This window comes from Hyaena hyaena, unplaced genomic scaffold (genome assembly GCF_003009895.1).
Source record: "Hyaena hyaena isolate Hyena2069 unplaced genomic scaffold, ASM300989v1 scaffold_236, whole genome shotgun sequence".
NCBI lineage: Eukaryota > Metazoa > Chordata > Mammalia > Carnivora > Hyaenidae > Hyaena > Hyaena hyaena.
The window spans coordinates 1,857,014-1,870,678 of NW_024080868.1; the positions used below are offsets into that span (position 1 = coordinate 1,857,014).

At 39.2% G+C, this 13,665-nt stretch overlaps 1 protein-coding gene across 1 annotated transcript in view; it reads left to right on the forward strand.

Moving 5' to 3' along the window:
- C7 (complement C7) overlaps positions 1–13,665 on the forward strand; it is a 60,145-nt gene that overhangs the window by 9,472 nt on the left and 37,008 nt on the right. The window contains exons 4-6 of the mRNA XM_039244296.1: positions 3,425–3,566; positions 5,960–6,107; positions 7,151–7,289. Coding sequence (XP_039100227.1) covers positions 3,425–3,566; positions 5,960–6,107; positions 7,151–7,289 — 429 coding nt within the window. The remainder of the gene's footprint in view (positions 1–3,424; positions 3,567–5,959; positions 6,108–7,150; positions 7,290–13,665) is intronic.

A 13,665-nucleotide genomic window follows, 5' to 3' on the forward strand; every position in this document is an offset into this window, starting at 1 on the left:
TTTTTTCTCCCAATCTCTCAGGTTTTGTAAGGTTTCCAATGTCTTCAGATCTTTTCTGTGTGATGGATGGGCGCGAGTGCAAGTACGGAGCTCCTTACTTCTCCGCCATCTTGCCCAGCTCCCCTCCATGCTCAGTACAGAGCCCAATGTGGGGCTCGATCCCATGAGCCTGGGATCATGACCTGACCGAAATAAAGAGTCAGATGCTCAGTTGACTGAGTCACGTAGACACCCCTTTATTTGTTTATTAAAAAAATCATTTTTAAGGTAAACTCCATGCGACTCAAACTCAAACTCATGACCCTGAGATCAAGAGTCATATGCTCTACCGACTGAGCCAGCCAGGTGCCCTTATAGTCTACTATTTTAACATTATACTCTCACCATGCATTTTAACAGCTGTATTATTTTCCATTATATGAATATACCAGTCTTATATATATCCACTTTCTTATTGTTTTAGATTTAGGTTATCAACATTTTTGTTACAAATGAAACTTCAGTGAACATTCTTGTACATAGAAATCTGTCCTCTTTTCTGATAATTTTCTTAGGGCAAATTCCACAAATATAACATTTGTGTTAAAGGTTGTAAATATTTGAATGGATAAATATGTTTTTATTGAGATATACTTAACAGATAACATTTATATTGGTTTCAGGTGTACAACATGATTCTATATTTGCAAAATCTATTAAAGGTGGTTCAGCTTGAATAAAAATTTGCATTTAAAAATCACTTTTTAATGATTAAAATAACAGAAGTGTATTCAGGAGATAATTTCTGTTTCATTTTTAAATTTTTTTATTACTTTAAAAAATTTTTTTAAATGTTTATTTTTGAGAGAGAGAAAGAGACAGAGCATAAGCAGGGGAGGAGTAGAGAGAGAGACACACACACACCTAGAAACCAAAGCAGGCTCTGGACTCCAAGCTGTCAGCGCAAGGCTAGATGCAGAGCTAGAACCCACAAACCATGAGATCATGACCTGAGCTGAAGTCAGATGCTTAACTGAGTCACCAGGTGCCCCGATAATTTCTATTTTGAAATATCATCGTAATCATCATTTTCGTCAAGCATCTAGTACCTACATGTATGGTGTTTATAATACAATTTACTCGAATATGGAATTTGGCTTTGGGCAAATCAATGGCTACTCTGATTACAGACAGGCAAATGGGTCCATGAATAAAAGGCAAAAATCAAACACCAACCACAGAAAACATTTTTATAATTTAAAAACAAGTTAAGAAAGAACACTAAATAGAAAGGGATGGGAGGTATTTTTCATATTAGTAATTTTTTCTTTGCGTGCAAGTCATCATGCAATGATTACATCCCTAGATGGTAACGACAACATTTTCATCCAGAGAGAGACAAGTGAAAATGAAAACAGGGTCATAAGATCAGAAGCTGTCAGGTGAGAATAGGGCTGCTCACAGTGGGTGGCCGTCGAGGTCATCCTTGTATGTGGAGAGAGGGAAGCATTACTTAGATGAACAAAACAATCTGTGCTTTGGAACTTCAGAAAAGTTTAGAAATCTCAGAAATTTAATAAGACACATTAGGAGAGGCGTCTTCATCCATCACATACAGAAACTAGAAACTCATCGAGGAACTGTACTGAGTTCCATTCCCCGCTCATATTCCTCCATGGCTCCCCTGCTCAGATGCGATGGAGGCCGCCAGTGCCAGGCCCAGGCTGACACCCAACTGCTCAGAGATCAGATCGCATTACTGTGACCCTTTGTCCCAATGAATCCCCACTTCTAACTCAATATAGGATGGATGAAGAGATTCAACATTGGTTTGTGATGAGTATAAGAAGCAGAAATGTCTCACATTTATCCCAGAAAGGCTGACCTATGGCCTGCATAGTTCCGGTAAGGAGCAAATAGGTGCTGGTTGCTGCATCTTTAGAGTCTCATGACTGTACATCTCACTTGTTAATATCAGGCTGAATGATGAGCACCGAAGAAATCTTGGGAAAGTAGTTTTAAGAGTAGAAATTTGAAGAAGACATTAATGATCTAATACTCCCTGCATGTCCCCTCTCCTTCAAGCGCTAAACATATAACCACCAGCTTCACACAGCAAAAGTGCAGCACTTTCTCCTCACAGGTCTGGTCGCTGTGCTGTAATAAAAGCACCTTTTTGCACCAAAAATGTTTCAAGAATTACTTCTTGACCATTCGCTTTTGGCTCCACATCAGTTTGTGGATCCAGTCTTCCCTGTTGGTCTTTGCTCAAGGTTTAAATTCTCTGGAATATCAGATCGTTTTTGTTTTTGTTTTGTTTTTAATGGGGAAAAGGTGAGTACAGGAAGAGGCTTAAGTGATGCATCTTTGCTGTTGGGGAGGAAAAAGATTTTGTGGATCTTTCTATTTAAGTGTTAGATATATGTGCTCACATTGATAAAATGAGCTTTAGGATGAATTAGTTGTTTCTCAGATGGCTTGATGATTTCCTCAATTTTCCCATACTTTTTCTTCCAGAGATTTGCCTTTGACATATTTCCCACTTCAGAGACCAGTGATTTTATTATCTGGTAAAATTCCATTGCAGAGGTAGCTTCACCTTTGGACTGCAGAGGTTTCTGGGCTGTAAATTTGATTTCCATATCAGCCTCCCTCTCTCCAGATTGTTTTGCCCTGCCTTCCCAAAGAAGGCTTAACATTCAGCTCAAATCAATTGCCACCACTTTTCTCAAGTATTTTTTCCCTTTTATTTTTAAAAAGAGTTTATTATTACTATTATTACTATTTTTATTTTTATTTTTTGAGAGAGAGATAAGGAGAGTGAGTACACCAGCACTGGGGTGAATGCAGCCAGGGAGGGGCAGAGACAGAAAGAGAATCTCAAGCAGGCTCCACGCCCAGTGCAGAACCTCACGTGGACTCAGTCTCACGACCCTGAGATCATGACCTGAGCCCAAATCAAGAGTTGGCCACTGAACCACTGATCCACCCAGGCACCCATCTGAAGGTTTTACTAATTTTACTTCTTAACCGTGGTTCCCAGTATCCTTCCCACCCACTAACAAAATCCATTCCTCCTTTCTAGTTAGCTCTTGGCACACAGCTTGAGAAAAACATTAAACATTCTATATTGTAACCTATTTGTTTATATGTCTACTCTTTCAAGTTGCTTTTTTAAAGATCCACTATTTTTATTATTTTTTATATTCAACCTTGAGAATAAATACATAGCTGGGAGCAGTTCATAAATAATAATCCAAGTGTCACTTGTCACCCATCCCAGACAAGTGGGTCTGTGGGTTTATTGATTTGGGAGGTTTTACATCTGTGGACCACCAGAATAATTTCCTTAACACTGTGTCTTCAATTGTATTAATTTCTCTCAGATTTGTTTCTCAGATAAAGGAAAGGAGATGTCAGAAAGCACTACCTGTTCTGTGTTTAGACTCGCAGGCGGTCAGTTGCTGTTTACGGGCAGTATGGCGGCCATCCTTGTGTCGGAAATGCATTTGAAACACAATCGTGTGAACCTACCCGAGGATGCCCAACAGAAGAGGGATGTGGAGAGCGTTTCAGGTGTTTTTCAGGTATTTTTTCATAGGCTTGGCATGCAAGGTGTAATTTCAAATGCTATTTGGTTAACTTGCTCAGTATATATTTGTTGAATTTTACTGAATTTATATGGGCCTAACAATTAATTGCAGGCCAATATCAGTAGGCTTTTTATTGGCATATTAATTACACACTCAGCTATCATTATTTTGAATGCAAGAGGAGGCATCTGGTAAGGATTTTCCTTGCTTCTTTGAAAAGGAATGTGGCTATTGACAGACCCAAACAGTTCTTGACATTGCATTATTGGCAAAGTTGTAGAGTGAGTCTGGTACACTGAGATTGGGCAAAAACAAAGTTACTGCCCAAATTATTATTATGTTTACAAGAAAAGCAACTCTAACTAATCAAGGAGTAATACAGATCACTCCTATGCACAGGGTGATTGAAACACAACGTCAAGTTTTGGCATTGCGTATTATTTGACCTATTGTTTATGTGTTATTTGTGCAGTCAGATTAATTCAACAATGTTTAGCAAATATTTATTATTCTTATTATGTTCCAGATACCATGGTAAGGATTGTGAATATACAAATGAAACGCTTAGACTCTTCTTTCAGAAATATTAAAGTTTATGCACAGGATAGTACATATTTAATCCCTGTATTAGAAGCACTCCTCAACCAGATCTGTCAAACTCCTATTTTACTTTCAAAACCCAGATCAGGTGACTCCTCTTTTCAGAAGCATTCCTTAACTTCCCAACCGATAGAGATAATTAATGAATCACTTCTCTGTTCCCTACATACATTATACTATCTGAAATCTGGAATATTTGCTGGTCTGGTTATCTCTCTTGGAAGACAGTGAACTCCTTGAGGATATGGATTATATTGCTTTAATTAAAAAAATTTTTTTAATGTTTATTTTTGAGAGAGAGAGAGAGAGAGAGAGCGAGTGAGCAGGGGAGGGAAACACAGAATCCGAAGCAGGTTCAGGCTCCGAGCTGTCAGCGCAGAGCCTGACGCAGGGCTGGAACTCATGAACTGTGAGATCATGGCCTGAGCAGAAGACGGACGCATAACTGACTGAGCCACCCAGTCCCCCTATTGCTTTAATTTTTGCATCTGAAGTACACTGTATGTAGTAGTCTCTCTACCACACTAGATTGGATGGAATGAGAGCATAGTGGGGTGCATGCTATACCATTAGGAGAGTGGTGTGCAATGCATACTATGAGGTCACAGAGGATGGACATGCATTATAGCCTGTGAAGGAGGGATGGTTTCTGAAAGGAGATAATGTTTAATTTGGTTCTTGAAGGACAGGTTGGTGATGGGTAGAGAAACCCTGCTAGGCTGAGAGAACTGTAGGTTCAAGGCCAGCGGAGATGGCAGAAGCCTGGCCTTTTATTCATGCAGGTGTGACTATGGCCTTGGAAGCTGGTAAGAGAATGGCTGGAGATGATACTGGGGAGGTAGGCAAGGGTTAGATCATCTGGTACCCTCCAGTGCTTCCTTGGTACCTGGGATGCATGTCTATCATAGCAATTACATTGCTGAATTATAATGATCTATGTCTTTATAGCCCTTTCTGTTAGACTGTAAAGTATATGAAAGGCCAGAATACATTTTTATTTATATTTGTATCCTAACACCTGGAAGAGTGTCTTGCACAGAGTAGATGCTAAAGAAATGATGATTTTAACCTATTGACCCAATTTCTTTTTTTTTTTTTAAATTTTTTTTTAATGTTTTATTTATTTCTAGGAGAGAGAGAGAGAGACAGCGTGAGCAGGGGAGGGTCAGAGAGAGAGGGAGTCACAGGCTCTGAAACAGGCTCCAGGCTCTGAGCTGGCAGTCAGCACAGAGCCCGACGCGGGGCTCGAACCCACGAACCGCGAGATCATGACCTAAGTGAAAGTCGGACGCTTAACCGACTAAGCCACCCAGACGCCCCTAACCTATTGACCCAATTTCTATGCTCTCAAAAGCTTACATATCAAATCACCAAAAGAAGCAGGGCTTTGATATTTTGGTCAGTGATGGCAAAAAAAATAAACTGAAAGTTGAAGGGCAGGACGTCAATCTATCTTCCCAGTGGTTGGCACTGTTTGATTCTGGAAGACTCAGAGAAACTGCTTGATTATGGGTGAGAGCCTGGAATTTGAATTCAACTTCTATTTTCAATTTTGTGTCCAGCTGAGGTCAGAATCAATTTTGTGTATTGTAGTATGAGGACCAAAATAATCACCAGTCCTTTCCTGGACATCTTGAGGATTGATCTCAAATTCAGATTAGAATATTAGCACAGTTTTTGGGGTCAAGGGCAAAACTGTTTTGATCTCAGGTAGTTTTTCTCTTCTCCTCTCTTTTATTTATTTGTTTGTTTATTTATTTATTGGTGGGGGCTTATCTTGTGTACAGGCCAGTGCATCAGCAAATCTTTGGTTTGCAATGGGGATTCTGACTGTGAAGAAGATAGTGCTGATGAAGACAGATGCGAGGACTCAGAAAGCAGACCTTCCTGCGACCTTCATAAACCTCCTCCCAACATAGAACTTACTGGAAATGGGTAAGGTGCTGGACAGCTTCCAGTGCACACTGGTGGGTAGTCGCTTTTCATTTTGGTTTGTTTTGTTTTATGGTTGAATAAGTCTAATAACAAATCACCTAATAGCTAAGCCTTTGGCTCAGAGCTCTTTGCCACAACCTGAAACATTTTTTTCATTCATACCTGTATACTTGAAAATATATGTGGCAAATGCAGAGTGTCCAACTGTCCCTGGACTGTCCTGCCTTTAGTGCTGGAGGTCTTCTATCCAGGGACACCCCCTCAGACCTGGGAAAACCTGGATAGTTGGTCACCCTATGGGAGAGAGGTAGAAATAGAGATGCAGAGAGAGAACTGATTCAATGACAGTGATGTGAGGCTACTCAAGAGAATGAAGAGACAATAGAGTAAGAGCAGAGAAAGAAGAGAAAGTAGTTTATTGGAATATTGAGGCTTGAAAAGTAGTAATCTGAACTAGCTGGAAACTTTCATTTTCAAGTGAAGTGGGACAATCCCATGTTTTTCTTTCCAAAAATAATTCTGAGGAACTTTTAAGGATCAGATCCAAGTTGACGATTTCAAAGCTTTAAAACAGTCTATTTTAGAGTGATAGCTAGAAGTGGTTTTTCTACCATATTTTAAAATTCATTGACAGAAAAATGGTAAAATTACTCTAAAGAGTAAACCATTCCGTATGCTAAGAGGCAATTTAGTTGAAATTTGTTGTAGAAAGTTCTTTCTCCTCAAGAGTCATCTTAATTGTATTGGCTTTATCTATAGATTCAACTCAAAACCAGCTGTTGCCATAGATATGAAAGGGCTGTGTTTTCCAAACATGTTCTTTGGCTGACGGGGTGTTGGATTTCTCCAGCTATTAGTTTTAACTATTATACCACTCAGGGGAGGTGTGCATTAGGACACTGTTCTCTTTATTTGAGCTCTCTCAAAGAGATGCTTAACTATAATATATTACAAGAATTTCTGGAATTCTTTTTTCAGAAACTGCTATTTCCAGTTTTTAACCATCTTTTCTTCCTTCCTTCCTTCATTTTTTTAAAAAACAGTTACAACGAACTCACTGGCCGGTTTAGGAACAGAGTCATTAACACTAAAAGTTTTGGTGGTCAATGCAGAAAGGTGTTTAGTGGGGATGGAAGAGATTTCTATAGACTGAGTGGAAATATTCTCTCCTATACATTCCAGGTACTTAATTTCATTGATTTAATTTGTTTTTAATCTGTGAATTATTACCAGAGATCATTATTTATATGCTATTGATTTTTTTGTATTTGTTGAGATTTATTTGTGACCTAGTATTTGATCAATTCTTATAAATGATTTACATGGGCTTAAAAAGAATATATATCTTTTAACTCTGGGGTATGGGGAAATGATACTTTAATTTCTCTCATTTAAGCTGAAATATTCTTTTGCCTCATTTTCAAGTCCATGGACCATATGGCCCCAAATATGGTCGGTCTGTCCCTGTACGATGTCAAAACTCACACCATGATAATCTCTTTGCCACTGTCATGGTGTCAGCTCACCTAAAAATGATTTTATTTTTAAACTGTAAAATATTGCACATATACAAAACAGTGTAAGTAACATAAACGTACAGTTTGAAGAAAGCTAATGAAATGAATACTCATACATACCAACCACGTATCTTAAGAAATAGAATGTTGCCAGTGACCTAAAGGCTCCCATCTACCCTCTCTGGTCACATCCTCCCCACACTGATTCTGTAGGCAACCACTGTCTTCTGTTTTGTATTAACCACTTCTTTGTTTTTATGTATATGTTTATCTCATATGTCTGTGTCCCTACATAAAAATTTGTGACTTAGTTTTGTTTCTTTTTTGCCATTTATATAAGTAAGTCTTATAGTATGTATTCTTCTATGACTTTTTTTCACTCCAAATCACAGTTTTGAAATTTATTCATGCTAATCTAAATGACATTTTTATTGCTGGTTCTAATTTTTTCTTATGAAATTGCCTTGCACATTCTTGTGTGTGAGTTCCATGCAGATGAACTAGAGTTTCTCTAGGGCATACACCTAGTACTCAAATTGCTGCCTTGCAGGTTATGTGTAGGTTACACTTTGCTCAGTAAAATGGATGTATTGTCCATTAATACCCAATCTGCAGTGTGGAAGGGTGGCCTGTACTCCATCTCCTTGCAAACGTCTGTATTGCTAGACCTTAAAATTTTCCTTAGGGTTTCAGGGTCTTCTTTCCAGGCTTCTGCTTCTTGCAAGAAGGAGAGAGAGAGAGAGAGAGAGAGAGAGAGAGAAGAGAGAGAGAATCTTAAGCCGGCTCCATGCTCAGCATGGAGCCCAACACATGACCCTGGGATCATGACCTGAGCCAAAATCAAGAGTTGGACTTTCAATTGACTGAGCTCCTCAGGCGCCCAAAACATCTGTCTTTCTAGAATCTCAACAGATCAGGATTTCTGGTCTCATCTCATTTTGGCCTCTTGTACTCTTCTACCAAGACCTTCTCTCTCATTCCTTTCTTCCCTTCTTCCCAGAATTCCAAAAATTTCCACTTTAGTGCTTCTTATCTATTAGTCCCGAATTTGTAAACTAAAACAATAAGGATGTTCAGATAGAAAGGCTTTTTGTTTACCAAAATTAACCCCCTTCAGAATGCAATTTTGATTATAAACAGCAAACAACAGCATCATCTGACTTACAATAGAATAAGTTCTATTTAAGAGTTATTGTATCATAAATCAAAACCACACTGAGATACCACCTCACGCCAGTCAGAGTGGCTAAAATGAGCAAATCAGAGAACTCTAGATGCTGGCGAGGATGTGGAGAAACGGGCATCCTCCTACACTGTTGGTGGGAATGTAAACTGGTACAGCCCCTCTGGAAAACAGTGTGGAGGTTCCTCAGGAAACTAACAATAGAACTCCCCTATGACCCAGCAATAGCACTGCTAGGAATTTACCCAAGGGATACAGAAATGCTGAGGCATAGGAGCACATGTACCCCAATGTTCATAGCAGCACTCTCCACAATAGCTAAAACATGGAAAGAGCCTAAGTGTCCATCAACAGATGAATGGATCAAGAAGATGTGGTTTATCTATACCATGGAATACTACATGGCAATGAGAAACAATGAAATCTGGCCATGTGTAGCAACATGGATGGACCTTGAGGGTGTTATGCTGAGCGAAATAAGTCAGGCAGAGAAGGACAAATATCATATGTTTGCACGTATAGGAGGATTAGGAGGAACTTGACGGAGGAACAAGGGGGAGAAGAAGGGCGGAAATGGTGGGGGAAAGGGAGAGAGGCAAACCATGAGAGACTCTTGAATGCTGACAAAAACTGAGGACTGAAGGATGTGGGGGGGAGAGGGGGATGGTCATGGAGGAGGACACTTGTGGGGATGAGCACTGAGTGTTATGTGAAAACTAATTTGACAATAAACTATTTGTAAAAAAAAAAAAAGAACACAGATTATAGGAAAAAAAAAGTTACTGTATCATGAAAATGGAAACTGAAACCTATCTGAAAAATAAAGATGGCTACCAATTTTTGATTACCTACTGTGGCATCTGTACTGTTTTAGGCAATTTGTATAGGTTTAATCCTCATAACATCTTTGGAAGGTAAGTAATAGTTTACTGTTGTATATATGTAGAAATTGAGGCTCAGAGGACTCCAGCTGACTTGCTCTAAATCATGAAAGTAATAAGTAGTACAGCTTGGATCCAGTCTGTCAGACCTCACAGCCCTTTGTTCTTCTAGTATGTTTTACTCTTCCAATATCTTGTATTTAATTGCTTTTTCAACTCTAAATTCTACACGGGGAATAATAAGTATTGTAATTTAACCATTGGCCAGAAGTGAGAATGCGACATAGGCATATGTAGAAAAATTTTTTTTCTCCTATTCCTAGGAGGATGGGTTGATAATTCTGTCATAATTATAAGAGGAATAATTGCTCATATATTTCTGGGTCAAATTTAGAAAGTTACAGAGTAGAGAAAATAATGAGACAATTTCTGACATACAGTTGGAGGGTAGATGTGCTGGAAGTCTGCCGCTTCTGAAGAAGGAAAATAATTTAATAACAGCATAATCCTGACATTCATTTCCGTCAGCATGGCTTGGTTTTTGGATTGACATCTGAAATGCCTTTCCAGTCACTGAATTTGAAGGTGTTTGTCAGAGATAGAGGGAAATTATAACCTGTTATTGAGTGAAGAATAGAGATGTTTTGAGGATCCAGCCTGAGGGAAGTGAGATGGAAGCAATAGGCGGTGAGTCAGTCCCAGAAGTGCTAACCCTGTGTGGATCTGGAGGTGGTAAATGCCCTCCATGGCTCAGATAGACCTGAGGCCATGGGTGTTCAGCCACCTCTGAGTGGAAGATGACTTTTGACTTGTTGGAACATAAACATTAGTAAGTAAACACAAAACAGAATCTCTCCTATAATCTCTGTTTCAGTTTTGAACATTGTAGTTTATCCAGGGCAAACCTGGTTTCTAGTTGACTAAGCCACTTTCTTTGATTTTTTCCCTCTGTTTACTCCTATTTTTCATACCACAAAGAAGCCTTTGACATAGAAGCACATTCCTGCTCCATGGTCGCGTTGGGAAGGTGCCCCTCTGATAGTTGCCTGGGAGCTGCTGAAAGACTGTTGTGTTCATTGTCAACTTGGAATGAGTCACAGACAGGAGTAAAGATGAGGGTGGAGGAAATGAATTACTTATACATTCCTCCTCTATTTAGTTTTGAATGCACTTCATTATATTTTTGGAAAATATAATGTGCCTATGTGCCTATCAAATAAGAATAACAAAATTAGATTCTAAAGACACTTTTATTTTTTATTTTTTTTTAAATGTTTTTTATTTATTTCTAGGAGAGAGACAGTGTGAGCAGGGGAGGGTCAGAGAGAGAGGGAGTCACAGACTGAAACAGGCTCCAGGCTCTGAGCTGGCAGTCAGCACAGAGCCCGACGCGGGGCTCGAACCCATGAACCGCGAGATCATGACCTAAGCAAAAGTTGGACGCTTAACCCACTAAGCCACCCAGGCGCCCCTCTAAAGGCACTTTTAACTTATGCTTAATTATCTGATCCTCTGTTGGTATGCGTCTAGCTATCTGAGATTTCTTTTTTTTTTAATTTTTAATTTTATTTGTTTATTATTTATTTTGAGAGAGATATAGAGATAGAGATGGGGAAGGAGGGACAGAGAGAAAGGGAGAGAGAGAATCCCAAGCAGGCTCCCTGCTGTCAGCATAGAGTCCAATGTGGGTCTCCATCCCACGAACTGCGAGAACATGGTCTGAGCTGAAACCAAGAGTTGGATGCTTAACAGACTGAGCTACCCAGGCATCCCTAGATACCTGAGATTTCTAAATCTACCTTTTTAACCAGGAATAATTTTCATGATGATCAAAATAGCTCACATACACTTAGAGCCCTTTATATACTGTGCACTGTTTCAAAAGTGCTTAAAATGGATCTTCTTTTCTTTATAATAACCTAAAAAGTGGGTACTGTCATCTCTATTTTACAGTTGAGGAAACTGAGGCAAACACTGCTGAATGATTTACCCACAGTCATAGAGGTAATAGATAACAAACATGGAATCTGAACCCAAGAATGTCTCCAGAGCCCTTGTAACATACTATACTTAAGTGGGCTTAGAATATATATGAGTTTGATAGGAATGAGCCAGTAGAGAGAGAAAAATGGAAGCTATGGGAGAGGGGATAAACAATGCACTTAATAAGTCCTTAGAAGAGGTGGGAGAAGGGACAGAGAAGCTAGCTTTATTATTTTTGTTTGTTTGTTTCTTTTTGGAGGATAACCCAGTTTTTTCTTTTTTCTTTTATTGTCAAGTTGGCTCACATACAGTGTACACAATGTGTTCTTTGTTTCAGGGGTAGCTTCCCATGACTTATCGCTTACATATAATTCCCAGTGCTCATCCCAACAAATGCCCTCCCCCCACTGCCCATCACCCATTTCATCCTCTCCTCCACCCCTCCCCCATCAAGCCTCAGTTTGTTCCTAAGTTGCACATATGAGTGAAAACATATGATGCCTGTCTTTCTCCGACTCACTAATTTCACTTAGCATAATACCCTCTAGTTCCATCCACATTGTTGCAAATGGCAAGATTTCATTCTTTCTCATTGCCAAGTAGTATTCCATTGTGTATATAAACTACATCTTCTTTATCCACTCGTCAGTTGATGGACATTTGGGCTCTTTCCATAATTTGGCTATTGTTGAAAGTGCTGCTATAAACATTGGGGTACATGTGCCCCTATGAATCGGCACTCCTGTATCCTTTGGATAATTTCCTAGTAGTGCTACTGCAGGGTCATATGGGAGTTCTATTTTTAATTTTTTGAGGAACCTCCATACTGTTTTCCAAAGTGGCTGCACCAGTTTGCATTCCCACCAACAGTGCAAGAGGGCTCACCTTTCTCCACATCCTTGACAGCATCTGTAGTTTCCTGAGCTGTTAATTTTAGCCAGTCTGACAGGTGTGAGGAGATATCTCATTGTGGTTTTGATATGTATTTCCCTGATGATGAGTGATGTTGAGCACCTTTTCATGTGTCTGTTGACCATCTGGACGTCTTCTTTGGCAAAGTGTCTATTTATGTCTTTTGCCCGTTTCTTCACTGGGTTATTGTTTTTTGAGTGTGTAGCTTGAGAAGTTCTTTATAGATTTTGGATACTAACCCTTTATCTGATATGTCATTTGCAAATATCTTCTCCCATTCTGTTGGTTGCCTTTTGGTTTTGTTGATTGTTTCCATTACAGTGCAGAAGGTTTTTATCTTGATGAGGTACAAATAGTTCATTTATGCTTTTATTTCCCTTGCCTTTGGAAATGTGTTGAGCAAGAAATTGCTGCAGCTGAGGTCAAAGAGATTGTTGCCTGTTTTCTTCTCTAGGGTTTTGATGGTTTCCTGTCTCACATTTAGGTCTTTCATCCATTTTGAGTTTATTTTTGTGTATGATGTAAGGCAGTGGTCCAGTTTCATTTTTCTGCATATTGCTGTCCAGTTCTCCCAGCACCATTTGCTAAAGAGGCTGTCTTTTTTCCACTGGATACTCATTCCTGCTCTGTCAAAGATTAGTTGGCCATACATTTGTGGGTCCAATTCTGGGTTCTCTATCCTGTTCCATTGTTCTATGTATCTGTTTTTGTGCTGATATTGTACTGTCTTGATGATTACAGCTTTGTAGTAGAGGCTAAAGTCTGGGATTGTGATGTCTCCAGCCAACATTACCTTGGCTACTTTGGGTCTGTTCTGGTTCCATACACATTTTAGGATTGTTTGTTCTAGCTTTGAGAAAAATGCTGGTGAAGTTTTGATTAGGATTGCATGGAATGTGTAGATTGCTGTGGGTAGTATTGACATTTTAACAACATTTGTTCTTCTAATCCATGAGTATGGACTTTTTGTTCCATTTCCTGTGTCTTCTTCAATTTCTTTCATGACTTTTCCTATAGTTTTCAGCATACAGATATTTTACAACTTTGGTTAAGTTTATTCCTAGGTATTTATGGTTCTTGTG